General features: G+C 43.4%; 1 protein-coding gene and 1 long non-coding RNA gene across 5 annotated transcripts in view; one reads left to right on the forward strand and one right to left on the reverse strand.

Annotated features, from left to right (window-relative positions):
* The window catches only part of BAIAP2L1 (BAR/IMD domain containing adaptor protein 2 like 1), an 88,580-nt gene extending 81,409 nt beyond the window's left edge, over positions 1 to 7,171 (reverse strand). For all 3 annotated transcript variants that reach the window (XR_004024562.2, XM_089895651.1, XM_022587741.3), the window contains exon 1: positions 6,871 to 7,171. Coding sequence is in view for 2 of the 3 variants with exons in the window: in XM_089895651.1 (XP_089751777.1) it covers positions 6,871 to 6,921 (51 nt within the window). In the remaining variant the exon portion in view is untranslated. The remainder of the gene's footprint in view (positions 1 to 6,870) is intronic.
* A 200-nt stretch (positions 7,172 to 7,371) lies between these two features.
* The window catches only part of LOC111181903 (uncharacterized), a 57,513-nt gene continuing 44,091 nt past the window's right edge, over positions 7,372 to 20,793 (forward strand). The window contains exon 1 of one of the 2 annotated variants that reach the window (XR_016387741.1): positions 7,372 to 19,699. This is a non-coding gene — a long non-coding RNA (uncharacterized LOC111181903). The remainder of the gene's footprint in view (positions 19,700 to 20,793) is intronic. The other variant, XR_002646624.3, reaches the window with a different exon arrangement.

Raw genomic sequence — 20,793 nt, forward strand, 5'->3', positions numbered from 1 at the left:
CTGCTCCATCCGGAAGGTCAAAGGGAAGCACTTAGGGTGGCTAGTAGCTGGACTTGTCATCTGAGATCTGTCCTGACCCACACCCAGGTCTTTTTCATGTTTATTATAGGCAATATGTTCTTATCATCTGAACTTTTATCCCTTCTTACTTTGGCAGGTTGTTAATACCAATTTTGTACCTTTTCTGGTCCGTCTTACTGCTTTCGTACAGTTCAAGGATACAGCTGCACCTCGAAGTGGATCAGCTGCTTGCAACATCAGGAGTAAGACTTTGAAAAGATAGTTGTAAGAACTAGAATTTGGTTCTCAGTTTTGTTGAATTTTTCTTCTGTTGCACTCATAGTCTCAGGTTAGTAAAAGTTAAAAATGTACCCGCATAAGTAAAAATTAAGAGAAAATGGTAAGATTTTAAATTAGGTTTACCCTCAGAAGGTTAATTTGCGAAACAGAGGTAGAAAGTGGCACATTTTACCTTAGTTTTTAAGACTTTTTATCCATTAAAATGGAATAGATTTATCAATTTCTAGGGTTTTTTTTTTAGCTTAAGTATTATAAAAGTAACCCGCTCACATAAAATGTAAACACCCCAGAAGGTAGACTGTAAGTAAGAAGTAAAAGCCCCCTGCCCTCGAGCTAACTACAGCTAGCCGTTAATATTTTTATTGGAGGAATTGCTACTGTTTAGGGACTTTTAACCCCCAAATTACCATATAAATAAACCAGTTTAAGCAACAAACCCAGAAGTATCTTCACCCACTGGCTGTTCTCTCTCAGAACACAGCTCTAGAAGGCCCTGAGCAATCCCTTACATCTCCGAGGGGTGCTTATTTATTTTGCTTCCTAGATTGGGAACGCATTCTGGTAATATTTTTCATTTATTTTGGAACGAGAGAGAAACCAGTAACATTTCATCTCATTTCCACAACTCTTACCTTTAACCATAAAGATCTGAGTTACAACCAGAACACAGTCCTTAAAATAATGATAAACCAGAAAGACCGACTCAAGGTCTGGAAAACATAAAGAGAAGTATAAAATCAAGGCTGAGGAAAGTGAGAACAGAAACATACAGGCCTCAGGGGCCACAGAGCTGTAATTACTCTGGACACATCTACAAGTACAAAGTTTATAAGGGAAATTATACCCGGTAGTGCTAGACATGAAATCTAGGGTGTTCTCCCAGCCAATGTCCACAAGCTACTCTATGTTATAGGTATACATGTTCTACTACTTTTTTTTTAAACCCTCTAAAGGTTATTAAAAAAAAAAAAAGAAAAAAAGGAAGCAGTTTTAAAAGACCTACTTAATTGGTTGAGGTTCAGGAAAGGTACATTCTCACAGGATCAGATTACAGCATAAATTGGGGCAAGTTTTCTGGAGGGCATTTTGCGATGTATCACAAATATGCTCTACAATGTTTACTACCCTTTGACCCACAACTCCTGCTGGGGATTTAGCTTAAGGAAAAGATCCCAGATTTGTGCAAAGCTTTACCTGCAATGATGTTCAGTGCAGTACTTTAATAGCAAAGTATTGGCAACCATCTTACATCCAAGAAAAGGGGAGTGGATCAATAAATTCTGATGAAGAATGGAGAGTCATCAAAGTGATGAAGCACACAATACTGACTGACATGGAAAGATGTACTGAAAGATACTGCAAAGAGTGACAGTAAGAGTTAACAGTGTGGGATTCTAGGTGACTTTTACTTTTGGTGTAAATATTCATAGAAATTTTGGAAATTCTCTGGTATCAGAGAAAAATATAGTTTTAAACAGCCTCTGAGGTTAAAACCAACACACACATGTAAATTAATAAAACATGAATGACTGTGGGAAATGCTGAGAAGTATAATCTGGGGGACTTGTTCACAAACATGTACAATCTAAGTGGGGAGAAGACCCAAATTAAAAATAACAGGGACTTCCCTGGTGGTCCAGTGGCTGGGACTCTGCGCTCCCAGTGCAGGGGGTCCAGGTTCGATCCCTGGTCGGGCAACTAGATCCCGCATGCATGGGGGATCTACTAACTACAGTGGAGTTAGATCTACTAACTACAACTACTACAGTGATATGGATGAATCCAACAGACACATTGGGCGAAAGAAGGCAGACAAAATAAGCCAAACTAATTAGCGCTGCTATCAGTCAGGAGAGCAGTTATCTTGGAGGGGACACAGTGACTGGCAGGGGCCATGAGAGGGACTCTGGGGGCTGGTCGTGGTCTACTTCTTGATCTGGGTGCTGGTTACACACGTGGGTTCAGTTTGTGACAATTTAGTGAGCTCTATACACCTAAGCAAACCTTTCAGTGGGCATATTAAAGTTCAATAAAAAGTTTTAGAAATAAGAATGGATAAACAACAAGGTCCTGCTGTATAGCACAGGGAACTATTAAACCAGAATGGAAAAGGATTTTTAAAAGAATGTACATATATGTATAACTGAATCACTGTGCTGCTGTACAGCAGAAATTAACACAGCATTGTAAATCAACTATACTTCAATAAAAATAGAAGTTTTAGAAATAAAAATATATACACTTGCAAATGTTAACAGATAAGTTAAATGAATATTTGTGTTGCTTTTATAATGATTTTTACTTTTGAAGTGCAGAATAAATACCTGTGTGGAATGTTGAGGGGAAAAAAATCCAACTGGTTGCAATTGCACAGACATTAGGTTTCCCCTGCAGGTCTGCCTGCAGCTCATTACGATAAAAGTGCAAGGCAAGAATTAATGCCTAATCCTGGAATAATGTCACAAGTGTAAACTCAAAAGCAACCTGAAACTTGGTGTCACAAGTCCAAGTGGCCCCAGCCTTCATTAAAAAGGACGTTGCTCTGTCTGCTTAGCAATGTTATTGTAGTTCTGAAACCTCTTTCCAATCAAGAAAAATGTTATGACAAGAAAGGACATTCAGTGTTTGGCTTTGTGTTTTCATTTTACCATACAAAAAGCTACAATACTGGGCTGTGCTTTCTGCCGCTACCTGGCAACGCTTTCTGCCGCTACCTGGCACCTGATTCTTACAATCCCCTTTTTTTAGTCATCATGGAGCCAAGAGCAAGTTGTCTGGTCTTCTGCAAGTCCCATTTTACCTTCAGCATACCTGAAGAAAGTAGTGCTATGGCGGGAACACATGAAGATGTCAAGTAGCCTACACAACAACAACAAACAAACAGCAACTGAAAGCTTCAAAAGCTAGACCTATATGCCACAGTCCACACTGGAAGCCAACCAGGCAGGCAGGGACTTTCACTTACATGTCCCCACTTAAACCCAAGTCGAGAAAATAAACCACCCTTACACAAACAAAACCTAGCACATAGGCCTAGACTGCTCGCTTTGCCCAGTGAAAGAACAAAAGTACCTCATTTTCTTATTTAAAGAAAGGTTTGTTCAAAACATGTCAATGATGATGAGTTAACGATGACAAACTTCTGCGTGACATCTTAGATGACTGAAGTATGAAAATGTATTTGGTTTGTGCATTTGTTGGCCACTACAAGCTAAATTTCTATACAAAAAAGGAGAGGGATGGAGGCTGGCAGGGGAACTGGCATGTGGGCACTGGTCTCTCACAGACTTTGAGCCTCACTTTCTCAATGGTAAACAAGATCCATGTCCACCTAGACGGCTGATGTACACTTCGAATGAAACAGTGTCAAGGGAGGGAGAGGGGAGACTGGCACAGGACAGGTGCTAACGAAATTAATTAAATGTTCATTTATTCAACAAATATGTACACCTACTAGGTGCCAGGAATTGTTCTAATTGCTCAGAACACAACCAAACAAAGCTTCTTTCCTTTGGGAGCTCACATTCTAGTTGGAGTAGGAATAAACATACATGATAAGTAAATATATATTACATGCTAAGGTCATAAGCACTGTGGGGAGTGGGGGAAGGTAAAGTAGGCTTAGGTGGGACTGGGAGATGGATGGCGTCATCTGGGATTTTAAAGCTGTTTCAGTGGGACTCTGAGAAGGTGGCATTTAAACAAAGACCTCTGTGTCCCCTTCCCCATCACTGCTGCTTCAGCAAGATTAATGTAGGGGTGACATCCCTGGATGACATCACATCCAGCCCTCCTCAACTTCCTAAGACCAAGAGTTCTAACTTCTAGGAAGGTTGTGGTTACTTTTTTGCGTGTGTGTGGTTACTTATAATTAAGGGTTTTTTTTGAACTTTACTTCTTCCTTGTACCACTAAAGCATGTACTCATTAGAAAACTATGCAAAATCACAAGCAAGCTGCTGTGGGAAAATTATGGGCATAGTATAGGCTGAAGAGTGGGGAGGGAGAGGAATCTTTGGCTTAATTCTAATTAGCAACAGTGACACTACCTGACATTTTGGGACTTACTACCATGCCATTTGTTTGTGACGCCATAAAATACACATCTTCCTGGGATTTAGCATGGCTCTCCAGTAATCATTTGTCTAAGTATACATTTTAGAAAACTCAGCAAATGTTTAAATAAATATTTAAAGGTATTTGATACTGCATACAGAGGATCACACCACTTTATAATTCCTCCTTTTCTCTAAAGAATTTATTCCTTTTTTTCAAAGTTAGAAAAATTTGAGTATTAAAAAAAAATCTAAAACCCATGTAAGTCATAAAATCTCATTTGCAGGTGGCTTTTGTAAACACACCTGGTTAGGTTGTGTTTCTATTAGTAAAACATTCTAGTTTGCCAGGTAACATAAAGGAGATCTCTTTTCTAGGTTCATCAACACTGCAGGGAGATTTTTACCATATTAAACTTAAATTGTTTTCAGCTTTCGTCTTTGTGGGGTGGGGGAGGGGAAGAACCCAAAGAGGAGGTGGTGAAAGGATGGTGGGCTTTCAATCAGACCTGTGAACGTAAAATTTCACTGTGCATTTCCATCATAGTCAAAGCGTGAGCTAGCAGCATCCATTTCATAGATTACATATAAACTTGTTATCTGGAGCTGTAAATTATTATCCCACCATCCCAACCTAAACATGACCCCAAACATTAACTAGGATATGGTGATTAAAGTCAGTCAATAAACATCTGTGAGCTTTTTGTATCTTTTAAGACACCTGGGAGTAGAAAGCAATAAGGTACTGCTCCCTAATCTTCAGTGTATTACAGCCTTTCAAAATATGAAAATGATTTACAATGCTTTATGTCTATAAATACGCATAACCAAAACTATAAAATCCACACTTTTTCCCTCCTGCCTCAGTTCTTTGAGTAATGCGACATTGGCATTTGTGGCACTGTAATTCACTTGAGTACAGTCCCTCCACTGAGTCACCACTAAAAGTGAAAGTCAGGAAGAATTGGGAGAAAAAGCAGAGAAGAGTGACTTCAGGATTGCATGCCAGAGTTGGTATCTCAGGTTGGAAAGATATATGTGTCTATGTTTTGGAGGTAGGAGGAGCACAACTCCACTCAAATTTGCAATGATCTGCATTCCTCACAAAAGTACAGTTTTACCGTCCTTAACTGGACAGTCATCAGAGTAGCCACTACTCCCAAGTCCAAGAGTAAAAATGTTATATTTACACACTTTATCAACATGCCCCACTTCCTACCCCAACATCTTCAGGATCATTTAAATATTAAGCAATCTCAACCCAAAGGTAAAACTTTAACATTCAAATTTCTGGGATTTCTAAAAAACTGCCCTCTATTAAGGAAACATGAACAAGGAACGGATTTTGGTCACATTTACTTACTGAGCCCCAAAATACCATGACAACTGTACCTACTGTATCTACCTATGCAGTATAATCTACATATGACAGTATTTGTGTATCCAGATGAAAGGAACCAATCTTTTAAACTTCGAAGGATTACGAAACTATTTTCATGCTTTTATTCTTAGCCAACAAAAGTCAATAAACTCTGATTTCAGGAATTCACTCAGACCTTGCAAAACTAGAAACTAAATTTTAGGGTTAAAAAAAAACAAAACTATAAAAATGACCCAACTGTGGGTCTTAAAAATGGCTACAAATGAATTTAGAGAACTTGAGTTCCATGAGCCTAAGCCGAATTAAAACAAAAGTTGTTTTGTATTCTATTAATATCAGATGATTAAACACGTATCTTATTTCAACTGGAATTCATTTATAAGTACTTAAACTTACTAAACTGGCCACTAATCCTAAAACTGTTCGTTTCTGGAAACATTCGCTCGTAATAAGTGAAGGTTAAGAGAATGACCATCGACGCATTCCTTGAGGTTAGGTCTATTTTATTCAAACCTCGGGCGTTCTTTGACTCCCATAACCTCACAAAATAATCGACGTCTAAAAAGCCAAGCTGAACTTAAAGCTCTGTGAGGCAGGGTCTCAGAGGGAGCGCCCCCCGGGGGCCCCCGCGCCGAGCTCAGCTCACCTGGCGCTTGTTAATTACCTGGGAGTTTCCCCCCTACATTCTCAGAGGAAACTCGAGCTTGGCTCTTTGCTCTCCGAGAGCTTAATCGCCGCAGCCACGCCGGCGCAGTCACCGACCTCAAGGAGAAGCTGGGGAGGAGGACGCGCCCCAGGGGCGACACAAGACGCCCCTGCCCCCAACTCTCCCCACAGACGTTTGCTTGTGAAATGTGTAATCTGTTGGGCGTCTCCAGCGCTGGGAGGGGAGAGGAGGGGGAGGGGAGAAGGGGAGAGGATGGGGGAGGGAAGGACATTCCCGCGTAAAGTCCCCTCCTCACCCCGAAGGTGAAAAATCCCGACCGTCTCCCCCGGCGAGGGCTGAGGGCCGCCGGCGGGGCCTCCCCACTTCCCCGGCCTCGAACCCCCGTGCCTCCACTGTCCCCGGGACTCCCGCCCTCGAACCCCGAACCCCGGCACTCCCAGGGTCCTGGGCCGCCCCGGGCCAGCTTACCCGGTAGGTGCTCTCCGTGAGCCGGTTCACCTCCTCCGGCCCCCGCGACATGGCTGCAGCCGCCGGGCTGGAGAGCGCGGGAGAACGCGGCCGGGCCTCGTGGCCGCCCGACCCTGGGCGGCGGGAGCGCCGGGGCGCGGCTGAGGGGCCCTCGAGGGTCAGCCGCCTCCACAGCCGTCGGCCGGGGAGTGCAGGCGCGCGCCTCGGCGTCCGAAACGTCAAAACTTGCAGCGCTACCACCACTGCCGCAGCCGCCCTGGAGGAGCTGAGGAGAAGCGACCCAACCCTTCTGGAGCCAGCAGGGCTGGCCAAGCGGCCCAACCTGAGGCGTGCGGGGTGGGCGGGGCGGCCGCGAGGCGGGGCGGCCCGAGTGGGCGGGACTACCCCACCTGAGGCGGCAGGAGCAGTGGGAAGGAGGCGGGCCGAGCGGGCGGCCCGTGGTGGGCGGGTCAGTGAGGCCCGTGTGGGCGGGGCAGAGGCGCGCTGAGCCAAGTGAGCCGAGCAACCCTTCTTGAGGCGGTGGGTGGGCGGAGTGTAGCGGCCCCCATGTGGGCGGGGCGAAGGTGAGCTGGGTCAACCGTCCCCACCTGAGGCGCACTGGGCCGCTGGGGCGCTGGGGCCCGGACCCCGCGAGGCTGTTCTGCTTGGAGTCCATACCGAAGTCCGTCAGGCCTTTGTGGTCCTAGAGCCCTGTAGTGCCCCTCTCAGTGCGGGCGACGAATGCCCTGACACCCACGCTCTCCGCGGGCGCTACCCCCAGCTGCCTTTTGGGGACTCGGAAAGAGGGTCCCACGTCCCCCAGTTGTATTGATTTCCCTGCTTGACCCCTTCCTGCGCACCCGTGTCCCTGACCTCAAAGATCTGCGGGACTCCAGGACATAGGCTCTCATAGGTGGAGGAAAGGGGCTGCCACTTACAGCCCTTTTTGGAAGCTCCTGATATATGAAAAAATTAATAAATGCCACGATCTGGTTACAGAAATAGCAGTACGTTTTAAAACTTTGCTCTAAGAAGGACCTTTAATTCAATGCGATGTAACCGTGCTATTCACAAGATCGTGCTATTCACAAGATCGTGCTATTCACAAGATCGAGATTTAGAAGACCGTGGTGAGTGCAGGTGTTGTGGAGTAACTCCCCATTCTGTCTCCATCCCAGCCCCAGCCCAGACCCTGAGGATCCAGAAAAGTTTCCCGTTTTCCGAGCGGGAAACACGGCTTCGTATCTGAGACACTCACCCAACAGGGCAGGAGATCTTAGGCTGGATTTTAAAAACTTCTGTCTGGGTGCAATTTTATCTTTTATGGGCTTGTTAGGTCATGAGGCTTCTAAACTCCTCCTGTTATAAAATTCACTGGGAAATGTACACAAAGAAAGCACTGTGTGACCTAGGTGGGAACACCAGAGCATGAGATGCAGCTGGACTTAGAACCAACAACTTGGACTCTGGGACAATGTTATCAGGTTTTGCAAGCTATAAAGCATATCATGCTTGGGAACCAAAAGGTTACGTGTCCTTGGCTGTTGGGGGAAATAACACAACAGCCCTAGGCTTCAGGCAGTGGAAGCAGCTGCCTCTTTCCTAACAGATTTCTAGCATTTGACTCATAAGATTTGCCAGGTGGGTTTTATTTGCCATATTGAGTGAACTGATGACCTTATCATTATCACCGTTACCTACTGGGCTCTTCAAGGATGTCTGTCGGTTTTTATTTAAACTTGAAAATCGCTGCCTTAACTTTGCAGGTCAGGTTGGTTACCTTTCGTTTTAGAACCTCCTTCTGTGCCTTCTGATGAATGGGGTCATTTCACCCTTTGCCGCAAGGCAGTCAGCCGAGGAGCCGGAAAGAGAGCAGAGGCTGAACCTTTAACACCCCACAGCTCAGCATTGTGGTTTGGGGCAATTAATAAACCGCCATAAAACCAGCACATACCTCAGATGGCCCAGTTTGATTGCCAAGGTTGGAATTTGATTGAAGGACCAGGTTCACAGTTGTATGCAAATCTTCAAACAGATATTTAACTGTCATATTGAACTCTCCTTTGTGGAAATAATTTCCTGGTTAGGACCGTCCTGCTCCTTTAGAAGTCTTAGGGGATGGTCAGCTCTTGGTCTCTACCGACATCAGGACTAGGGCCACTCAGTCCCAAATAACAGGAGAGTATTGATTATCTGCTCTGTGCCAGGGGCTCTCCTGGGGGGCAGGAGGAGTGCAGAGCGTACTGGCCTTGACCCAAGCCTTTCATACATGTGCAGGAGGTAGAATTTAAGGAGGACTGCAATGAAAGCTGTAGTAGAGGTACAGTCAAATGTGCTATAGGTTTAAAAAGATGGGAGCACTCTCCAAAGGCCATTTGTATTAGGCTCTTCAGGTGTGCGGTTTCATGCAAACTTGAAAACCCTCAGTCTTAGTTGTTCTGAGATTTCATGATGCTCAGCGTGAAGTAAAGTGAATCAATAGAAAGGAATGACTCAGGAGAAGGTGAGAGGCAGATTCTGCCTGCTGAGAAAGCACTGCAGCTGCTCTCCAACTGCCCGGAACCCCGGCCCAAAGGGCTGACCTGGCCTCAGAGGAGATCAGCTCCACACCTTCAGGGGCAGGCAACCAAGCTTTCCTCTCTTAGCTCCTGCTTGCGTTTAAATAACCAAAAATCCTGTTTATGTTAACAAAAGTTGTAAGATGCAATTGCCGGTGACAACATCAATAAGATTTTGAAAGCCCCACTCCAAACTGTCTCTTGTTTTGAGGTTTATGCCTTTTTTTTTTTGGCCGTGTCGTGCAGCTTGTAGGATCTTAGTTCCCCGACTGGTGCCCCCTGCATTGGGAGCACAGTCTTAAATTAACCACTGGACCACCAAGGAAGTCCAAGGTTTATGCCTTCTTCTGAACTTACTGTGGGGCCTGCCAATGGGCTCTCTGCCTTGATGGGTGCCCTGGGATGTCCACAAGAATTCCACTATGTTTTGTGACCAAAGGGGTCCAAGCCGATAATAGTAATTTGGGGCAAATTACCATTTAAAGACCCAGAGATTAGATGTGGCTTTAAGTGTTCTTATTCTGAAAAAGCAAATGTAAATTGAAAACTCACTTGCCTTTCTGTAACTTCCTTCCAATCCAAGCAACACTAACTTCTCCAGCATACCAAATTTATTTCTGCTGTAGAGTTGTTTTTTTTTTTCCCCCTAAGTTCCCCAACCAGGGATTGAGCCATGCCCTCGGCAATGAAAGCACAGAGTCCTAACCACTGGACTGCCAGGGAATTTCCCTGCTGTAGAGTTTTTCACTAGCTGTTCCCTCTGCCTAGAATGTTCTCCCCACTACAGTATTTCCCTGTAATGTGGATTTCAGCCTACAGGGACCTTCCTTCACCTGAAGTATTGATAGTATTTCAGGCCATCTCTCACACGGCATTCTATTTTAATTCTAATACTGCTTATCGCTAGCTGTGGTGGGCTGAATAAAGATTCCCCAGGATGTTCAAGTCCTAACCCTCGGAACCTGTGAATGTTACTTTATATGACAAAAGGGACTTTGAAAATGTGAACAAGATAAGGATCTGGAGAGGAGGGGATTGTTTTGGATTACCTGGATGGGCCAGTTATAATCACAAAGGTCCTTATTAGAGGAACACAGGAGAAGTCGGAGGAGGAGGCAATGTGATGGCAGAGACTGGAGTGATGTGCTTAGAAGATGGATGATGAGGCCACAAGCCAAGGAATACAGGGGACCACTAGAAGCTGGAAAAGGCAAGTATGTGGATTCTCCCCTCAGAGCCTCCAGAAGGAACTAGCCCTGCTGACATCTTGGTTTCAGCCCTGTAAGACTCTTTTCAGACATCTGCCCCAGAGCCACATGAGAATGAATGTGTGTAGTTTGAAGCCACTAAATTTGCAGTAATTTGTTACAGTGGCCAGGCGAAACGAAGACACTACTAATCTTTTTCTTGTTCATCTTTTTGTTGATCATGTCCTCCCACCCACTACCCACCTTAAGAATACAAGTGTCACAAGGGCAAGGATGATATTTGCCTTGTTCACTGCAGGCTGCTCAGTCCCTGGCACATAGTAGGTGCTCAAGAACTGTTAGGAGGATAAACTTATGAGGTAGTCAAGATGCTCTTCATTTCATAAGAAACAACTACAGCGGGGGGTTGCTTTCTTCAGTTTTCAAAAAACAATAGGATAAACCACTGCAAAACAGATTGTGGGTCGGAAGTCTAGAATGGAATATACAGATTCTATTCAACAACTATCAAAAGGTAACAAAGCATTGGCATGAACAGAATTTGATAAAAAGCTGTGAATTTTCTAGCACAGTAAATTGCAGAGTAAACACCCAGTCACTGTTATATATTTATACACTAAAGATGTTAGTGCTCAAAAAAGGTACATACTTATCAAATTCATAAAAACACTAAATGAGGGACTTCCCTGGTGGTGCAGTGGTTTGGAGTCCGCCTGCAGACGTAGGGGACACGGGCTCGAGCCCTGGTCCAGGAGGATCCCACATGCCACGGGGCAACTGGGCCCGTGAGCCACAACTACTGAGCCCACGAGCTGCAACTACTGAAGCTTGAGTGCCTAGAGCCCGTGCTCCGCAACAAGAGAAGCTACTGCAATGAGAAGCCTGCACACCACAATGAAGAGTAGCCCCTGATCCCCACAACTGAAGAAAGCCCTTGCATAGCAACAAAGACCCAACGCAGCCAAAAATAGAGAAAGAAAGAAAGAAAGGAACGAAAGAAGGAAGGAAGGAAGGAAGGAAGGAAGAAAGTTAAAAAAAAAAAACCCAAAAAACACTAAATGATGTATCTAAAGCATAGGGTTGTATTCAACTCTGGTATAAGCCCTTCTAGGAATAAGAGTTAAATGCAACATGTATTAATTTACCATAAATGCTATATGATCATGAAGTTTCAACAGACTCCATAAGATATATATGAAAACCCATTTTGTCACTTCAGTGATATTCGAAACATTTCTGCTTTTCAACTTTATTCTGTTTAGAAAGCTCAAATCTTAATCCATCCTCTCTGTTGCTCAAGAATTATTAACAAGTATCCTGAAAATGTTATTTTGTTTATTTCTAGAAGTGATATTTTATCCAGCAACACTTCAATAGTTGTTGTGTTTTGTGCCAATGAACACTTAAGTTTGTCATGATGAAATCAGAGCTGGAGGTGCTGAAAGGGCTCTCACTACTGACTGGTAGTTTAGCTGGGTGTAGAAATCATACCCCTCTTTTACGTTTTTCACATCTTTATCGTTCTGTGCTGCATTCCAGATAATTTCTTCAGAATCATCTTTTAAATCACTCATTCTTTATTTGGCTGTGTTAAATTCCTATTTAACCTGTCCTTTGAGTTTTAAAGTTCAAGATTTGGACTTCCCTGGTAGTCCAGTGGCTAAGGCTCTGTGCTCCCAATGCAGGGAGGCCCAGGTTCAATCCCTGGTCAGGCAACTAGATCCCACATGCCACAACTAAGAGTTCGCACGCAGCAACTAAAACAAAAAAAAAGAAGAAGATCCTGCAAGCCATAATGAAGATCCCGTGTGCTGCGGCTAAGACCTGAAGCAGCCAAATAAATAAATAAATAAATAATAAATATTAAAAAAAAGCACAAGATGGTTTTTCATTTCTCTACATTCTATTATATTCCTTTTCAACTATCAGTTTATTTTTTTAGAAAACAGCTTTATTGAGATACAATTCACATATAACATACCCATTAAAGTGTACAATTCAGTGGTTGGTAGTTTATTCATAAAGTTGTGCAACCATTACTGCCATCAATTTTAGAACATTTTCATCACCTTGAAAAGAAATCCTGTACCTATTAGCAGTTTCTCCCCATTTCTCCCCAATCCTCTCCCCCAGTCCTACACAACCACTACATCTGCTTTCTGTCTCAGTAAATTTGCCTATTATGAACATTTCATATAAATGGAATCATACCATATATGGTTGTTACAATTGGTTTCTTTCACTTAGTACAGAGTTTTCAAGGTTCATCCTTGTTGTAGCATCTAACACTACATCATTCCTTTTGATTGCCAAATAATATTCCATTGTATGGATAAACCACATTTGTTTATGCATTCATCCATTGATGGACATTCAGGTTGTTTCCACTTTTGGCTATTGTGAATAATACTGCTGTGACCATTTGTGTATACGTTTTTGTGTGGATGTATATTTTCACTTCTTTTATGTACATGCATGGGAGTAGATTTGCTGGGTCATAAGGTCATTGTGTGCTTAACATTTTTAAGAATCACCAAACTGTTTTTCAAAGTGGCTGCATCATTTTACATTTCCACCAGCAATGTATGAGCGTTCCACATCTTTGCCAACACTTGTTATTGTCTTTCTTTTTGATTATAGCCATCCTACAGGGTTTGAATTGTGGTTTTCATTTGCATTTCCCTAGTGGCTAATGATGTTGAGCATTTTTCATGTACTTCTTGTATATCATCTTTGGAGAAATGTCTTTTCAGATCCTTGGCCCTTTTTTAAAGTGTTATTTTATCTTCTTATTGAGTCATCAGAGTTCTTTATTTATTCTGGATACAAGTCCCTTATCAAATACATAGATTCACAAATATTTTCTCCTTTTCTATGGGTTGTCCTTTGAAGCACAAAAACATTTCAAGTCCTATTTATCTATTTTTTTCCTTTTGTTGCTTTTGATTTTGGTGTCATATCTAAAAAAACCATTGCCTAACCCAAGGTCACAAAGATTTACCCCTATATTTTCTTCTAATAGTTTTAGGTCTATGATTCATTTTGAGTTAATTTTGGGGTGTAGTATAAGAAGAGGTCTAATTTCATCCTTTAGCCTGTGGATATCCAGTTGTTCTAGCACCATTTGTTGAAAAGATGATTCTTTTCCCCATTGAATTGTCTTGGCACTCTTATAAAAAGCCACTTGAGGGCTTCCCTAGTGACGTAGTGGTTGAGAGTCCGCCTGCCGATGCAGGGGACACGGGTTCGTGCCCCGGTCTGGGAAGATCCCACATGCCACGGAGTGGCTGGGCCCGTGAGCTATGGCCGCTGAGCCTGCGCGTCCGGAGCCTGTGCTCCACAACGGGAGAGGCCACAACGGTGAGAGGCCCACGTACCGCAAAAAAAAAAAAAAAAAAAAAAAAGCCACTTGACCGTAAATGTAAGGGTTTATTTCTTGACTTTCAATTCTGCTCAATTGATCTATACATCTGTCCTACCACGGCACTGCCATACTGTCTTCATTACTGTAGCTTTGTAGTAAGTTTTGAAATTGGGAAGTGTGAGTCCTCCAACTTTGTCTTTTTGTTTGTTTGTTTTTTGTCTTTTTCAAGATTGTTTTGGCTACCCTGGGTGCCTTGTACTTCCAAATCAGTTTTAGGATTTGCTTGTTAGTTTATGCAGGAAAAGCATCAGGAATTTTGATAAGGATTTTATTAAATCTGTAGATCAGTTTGGGAAGTATTATTATCTTAACCATATTATACCTTCCGATCTATGAACACAGAATGTCCTTCCTTTTATTTAGGTCTTCCTTCATTTCTTTAAACAACGTTTTATAGTTTTCAGAGTACAACTTTTATACTTTTGCTCAATTTATTCCTAAGTATTTTATCTTTTGGATGCTATTATAAGTGAAATTGTTTTCTTATTTTCATTTTCAGACTGTTCACTGCAAGTGTACAGAAATATAATTGATTCTTGTAACCTGCAATATTGCTGAACTTGTTCATTAGTTCTAGTAGTTAGACTGAGGAAATTCCCTTCTATTCCCAGTTTATGGAGAGTTATTATCATGAAAGAGTGTTGGATTTTGTCAAATGCTTTTTCTTTGTCTATTGAGATGATCATGTGTTTTTTGACCTTTATTCTGTGGATTTGGTGTATTACAATGACTGATTTTTATGTGTTGAATCCACCCTGCATTCCTGGGATAAATTCCACTTAGTCATGGTATATAATACTTTTATCGTTGCTGGATTCAGTTTGCTAGTATTTTGTTGATGACTCGTGTCTATATTCATAGGGGATATTGGTGTATTGTTTTCTTGTGATGGCTTTGAATGGTTTTTATATTAGGGTAATACGAGCTCTATAGAAGGAGTTGGGAAGTGTTCCCTCATCTTCTATTTTTTGGAAGAGTTTACGAAGAACTGGTATTTATTTTTCTTTAAACGTTTAGTAGAATTCATCAGTCAAACCATCTAGGTCTGAACTTTGCTTTGTGAGAAATTTCAAAATTACTAATCCAATCTCTTGCTATAGATCTTTCAGTTTATTTTTTAGAGTGTTATTTCCTCAGGTTTCTATTCCTTCATGTCTTTCATCATTTACGATATTACTTTATAGTCTCTACCAGATAATTCTGTGTGGTTTTTGTTTGTTTGTTTGTTTAATCTTGCCGGGTTTGGTTGTTTATTGTTTCATTCATCCATGGTTGTATCTGCTGATTCTCTGGCATGGTGGATCCATCATTTCCTTATCTATTTTGGTAATTTTTAATTATGAGGTCATCTTTTGTAGTGATCCATCTGTCATTAGGAACCCCATGTGACCTGAATTGTAAAGTATTCCTCCAGAAGTGTTTTGTATTTGTTCCTGCCAGGTACTCCAAGGAGCTCCCCCAGGAGACTGTAAAATTCAGACTCTGCGTCTGCCCCATATCACAGGCTTGGGCTGTTAATTTCTCTTGGGATATTTTTTTTTTTTTTCTGTTCAAGACCCCAGTTAAGTCAAATTCCCATGTCCTCCCCCTGGGCCAATAAGTATTTAAGTATTTTTGAGTGCCCCTCTTATTGACACGTGGTCTTTTGAGGGTCCCACTGTGTGAATGGGTCTTAGTGTCTGCTCTCCTTTTTACACAGTCCTTATGTAGGTAAAACACCTAACATTCAAAACACCTGAACATTTGGGTCCATTTCCAGCTCCCATCCTCCCATCCTCCCATCCACACCCCTAAGAGCTGCCATATCCTCTGTTCCAGGGCTCGGTTTTCTTCCCTTTGTGTTTTTGGTATCTGTTTTCTTTTTATCTTGCAAACTCAGCTATGTATTAACATATTTTTGCTACGTTTAACCTATAATTTAAAGTATTTGTAGCTGGAGAAATTCTGGGTCAGTCAGCCAGAAACCTAAAAGGGCCTTTGTAGTTTCCTTGTGAGGCTGCTTACGGAGTGATAAAGGCTGGGAGAGCAGGAAGGATCGTGTACCAGTCTGTCTCTATCTGTATGTGGGCCTGGGCAAGGCATTTTTCACTTCTTGGTCTCAGTTTTTTTCACCTCTGTAATAGGGTAGTTGGTCTTCAAGTTACTTTTAGTTCTAAAATTGTCTGTTTTTTTTTTTTTTAAACTTCTGTCCACAGTGCTGATTCTGAAGTCTTTCTTTTTCTCTAGGTGCAGGTTGGCCTCTGTAAAGAGAGGCTCTTTGCCAGAGGCCAAGATAACCTGAGCATTCTTTATTTTTCCAAGGGCAGAAAGGGAGACACTGGTCTGTTGTCCTGAAAACACCACAGTGAGTTGGCTTCACGGGGAAATGGCCAATCTGTGGAAGCGGATCTGCCTGGCCTATCTTCTTCTGCCTTGTCTTGATTTTTCCATGGGAAAGCATCAGCAGAGAGAGCTCCAGACTTTCTTTTCCTAAGCAGATTTGTTTTCTGTGTTTAGCAAATTCCAAACATCGACCACATCTGCAAGTTTCCTCTTTGTAGGACTTAAATCGTTGCTGGGTATGCCCAATATTTTCCCTTGATAAACAAGCGCAGTAAGTTCTGGAACAATTTTACCTTCACTTGGGAATTTTTCTGAGAGAGAAGACTTGGGGAAAGATGCTCTGAAGTGCTTTTACAGAAATCTATTGAGCCAGATAAGCAATTCTCATTTCCTTCCCTGTCCCTGCTGTGAAGCCACAAGGAAAACACCTGGATTGTCAAGCAGTTCCACAACGTGAACAGCAGGGGGCGCTGAGGGGGTGGAATATAAGGGAATATTCTTTTCCACTAGGATGATCTGTCTTTCAATGTTTCAATTCTCTTTCAGGGAGAGCAGAAGCCTGTCTCTGATGAACTTTTTTTTTTTTGTCTGCAAGCCCACTTATCACACACCCGTCTTTGTATCCATGTGCCTGCTGGGTACCACCTCATCACATGGGGCCCCTTCAACTTTGCGCCCTGGCATTTCCAGTGAATTTGTTTCTAGACCAGCTCAGACCTCTGTAACCTTTCTTTCTGTCTACACGATGCCTCTGCTCTGACTCTGAACTTCCATGGATCTATGAGAGCAATAAACGATGAGAGAATGCAACCTTTTACTAAAAGGGGAAGTATTATCCCTGTGGATCTTGAAATTCAGCACAAAGTGAAAATTTCCATTAGGCAAATGCATACAATTATAAATAATTAAGCAAAGGCCTTGAGTAGTAATTTATGTGTTTCTTTAAAAATGTCCCCAACCTACTGACATTGGCCAGGACGTACAAGAAATCTTGAGAATCAATGGAAACTCTGCTGAGTACTAAAGGCAGACTTTGCCACGTAAGCCGGTTTGTAATGTCCCATTAGTATCCAATGACTATAAAACTTTTAGGATGCGTTTGGCTATGGTGTCAGGCGGTACCTGGGGCCCAGAAGTAGGAGTCACAGATTCATGGTAGAAAGAGCTTTGCTATTTTAATGCTCTCAATAGGATGCACTTAACAATGAAAAGCATGCATTCTAGGCTTCATCTGTTGTGTTTACAGATATTGAAAGTCTATAGTTGCTATAACCTCGGTAAGGCAACAAGCAGGCACATAACGGCAAGTTTTCTACTATGTGGGCTGGAGCTGGGAATGGCAGAATAGACACAGTTCTGGCCAAAGAGATGAAGTAAACAAAGATCTGCTGAGGGGGAAAAAGCAAAAGAGTTGGGGGTTCAGGCAGCCGTTTGCTTGGCTCCCTAATAGCTTCCCAGAAAGCAGATGTGACTTCGGTGCTGCCATCTTCCAAGCTCGAATTAGCAAACGAGACTGACATCAACAAACTGAGATTGGCAAGTGGAGAGAGAGAGAAAAGGAGGACCCTGACAGTATCAGTGAGCACAGAGTTTTCTGTTCTTTGTTGTCGAAAGCATTCCTAAAGTGACGTACATTGTCATTAAAATTTGGGAGAATTTGAGATTGTGTTGAAGTCAACAAACACAAATGAATCTTCAAATGAAAAATCCAAATGGTGAAAAAGAGCTTCTTGAAACTTTAAATATATTTACATTTCTTCATCTGGGGGATGACCATCTTTTGGAGATAAAACAAAAAAGACCCATGGACTGTCAAATAAGAACGTGATTATAGAGACCAAAGGGGGAGAATGTTATTAAAATTGGGACTCTCTTGGAAAATCCCCTATTGTGAGTTTATATCCTTAGGCCACTTTCCGAGAGCACTTTTATTTTACTTAAATTGAAGAACACAATTTTACACCCACTTTTCCAAGAAACACATTTCTGAATCATTTTTCAAAGTTGGCAAATAAAAACCGTGTAGAGATAAATCACCTGCTTTGCTTAAATCACCTGCTTTGCTTTTGAGTCAGCCATTGTTCCCACCAAACAACGATGACAATATCCCCAGGGGCCCTGAGTAGAAAAGTCTTCATGCATTATTGTTAACTAAAATAATAGAACCATCTCTAGGGCTGTAATTGAGTTCATAATTCTTGGAAGATTTTTCCCATAGTAGCAGCTTTCTTCTAAACGCGAAAGGAGGTGAGATTTTGGCACAGAATATCAGAGCTTCTGAGGTCATGAAACATTTGGATCTTTGATATTAAGCAGACAAAATATTTGGGTGTATTTCCTTTCCTTCTGACTGAGCTAGATGTTGGGTTATCGGGTTGACTCTTGGGTGTAGACTCAACGGATTCTTCCTCCATGTAGAAACAGCAGCTGGGAAAAAGGAACAGCGTTTGTGCCTTGTAATGTTGCCAGGCTGTTGTCAGCCTGACTCGACATCGGGGTAGCCCTAGGCTCCTGAGGCCTGTCCCCACTGTGACTTGGTGACAGGGGTCTCCTGCTGCCACTGAAATGGGACAGGGCGCCAGGATGGTGTGCCTGACATGGCGGGAAGGGAGTTGGATGGTAGGCCTGGTGAATTTCATTTCTGTTTAGTGATAACAGTCCCTATGTGACTTGGAGCAAGTCACATCCTGTCCCTGGGCCTCCATGTCCTGGTAGATCGGAATGAGGGTGGACAGTCCTGCAGATGACCCCGAGGGCAGCGAGAGGCCTCTTTTGTGGCATTTCTCTAGAGACGCAGCTACCCGGCCAGGCTCCCTCTCAGAATACACAGGAGCGAGAAGCAGCTGTGTAGGCCAGCCGGTCACCCTGTCCTGGGACTGCTGGCTGAAGGGAGGTCACGGGTTCACATTCTGAGGCTGCAGCCTGCCCCTTCCCTCCCCTGCCAGGCTGCCTTTGATCTCCAGATCACTTCACTCCACCGTCAACAGAGACTGCAGCTCACGCTGAGATCTGCGGGGGGCCAGTTCTTTCCCCCTCACCTTCAGGCCCTGAGCCTGTTGGTCGAGGCACGTGGAATTTCCACACCCCTCACAGGTTGTGCAACTATTGTATAGATGCATTCTAAGTTTAATTATTGTCATCATTACTTTGTGCAGAGTGAACACTTGTTGATTTATTATGGTTTTCGATGGCCCACCCATCTGAATCATCGATGTTTAGCAATCGTCATGGGAGAGAAAGGGCTAGGTAACCAGGCTGAAAGCAACCATTCCTGGGTAACCATCTGGAGAAGACTGCTTTGGAAGAAGCCAGGAACCTGCTGGAATTTGAACCCACATGTAAGAGATCTCCATTCCCTGATAGATTTGTTCTAACCTGGTTTGCCTGCCTCTCTGTGGAATACCTCTCTCCCCTTTCTGCCTTTTGAAATCATTTCTCCTGGCCTGATTTTGCTGCCTCTGCACCAGTGAGTAAGCAAACCCTCTGGTCACCTGCTTGCTGTGTGTCTTTGGGCAGGATACTTCCCCACTCTGAGGCTTTTTTTTTCTCATTTGAAACATGGGAATGAGATGCTGTGAGCTTTACACACAGGGCACTGATGGAGGCTGCCACAAGGTGCTGAGTGAGGGGTGGGCATTCTGAGACGCCCCTTCGTCGACCTTCCTTATGTCAGCGGCCATGTCTCATCTGTAGGGTTTCACTCCAGCTGGGTCACTCCAGGGAGCCAGATACTTCCTGGTTTGGGTGGGTCACAGTAAGATTCACCTTGACCAGCAGCTCACCCTTGAGTCACCAGGAAGCCCGGGATGGATGTGACATCATCGGTAAACACAGCCAGTCATGGATATGGGGGCAGCTCTGTTTGTCTTGGAGATAAACGCCACCACTCTGGCTGGTGCTCAGTGGAGGAGATGAAGGACGGCAGGCCCTGGGCATTAACTTGGTGTGATGACGTGTCTGTGGAGGGACCCCAGCATCTCAGGGTGGGAGACATCCTCAGGGGTCATCCTGTCACTTTGCTACAGGAATCGAGAAGGGGGAAGCTGTGTCCTCAGCTGTGCAGGGAAAGGGTGCCCAGAGGCAGCCGTTCCTGTTGCCTGGTTTGCTGCTCTGAAGCTGAGCTCTAGTCTCCCCTGGGGTTGCTGTTATTTAAAGTCCAGGCAGAGAATCCCCTAATGCCCTGCTCCTGTCCTTATGTGTCTCAGCTCGACTATGGTGGCCCCCTTGAGGGCAGGGTGGGCTCCGAGCTCAGTGCCTGTGTCCACCACGGCAGAGAACGTATAGAGACCAATCTTCTTCCCTGGGTAAATGGAATACCCATTGGGACTGGAGTTTGCCATTTTCTTCAGGGCCATATCATTCTTGGTGATGACATGCTTCTGGACCCCAGGCTCTGGCCCAGCCCGGTCCCCGGCTGATGTAGCAGGTGCCC

The sequence above is a fragment of the Delphinapterus leucas genome, chromosome 15, assembly GCF_059928025.1.
Source record: "Delphinapterus leucas isolate spDelLeu-1000000601 "Yukka" chromosome 15, BTC_Dleu_Yukka2, whole genome shotgun sequence".
In the NCBI taxonomy this organism is placed as follows: Eukaryota; Metazoa; Chordata; class Mammalia; order Artiodactyla; family Monodontidae; genus Delphinapterus; species Delphinapterus leucas.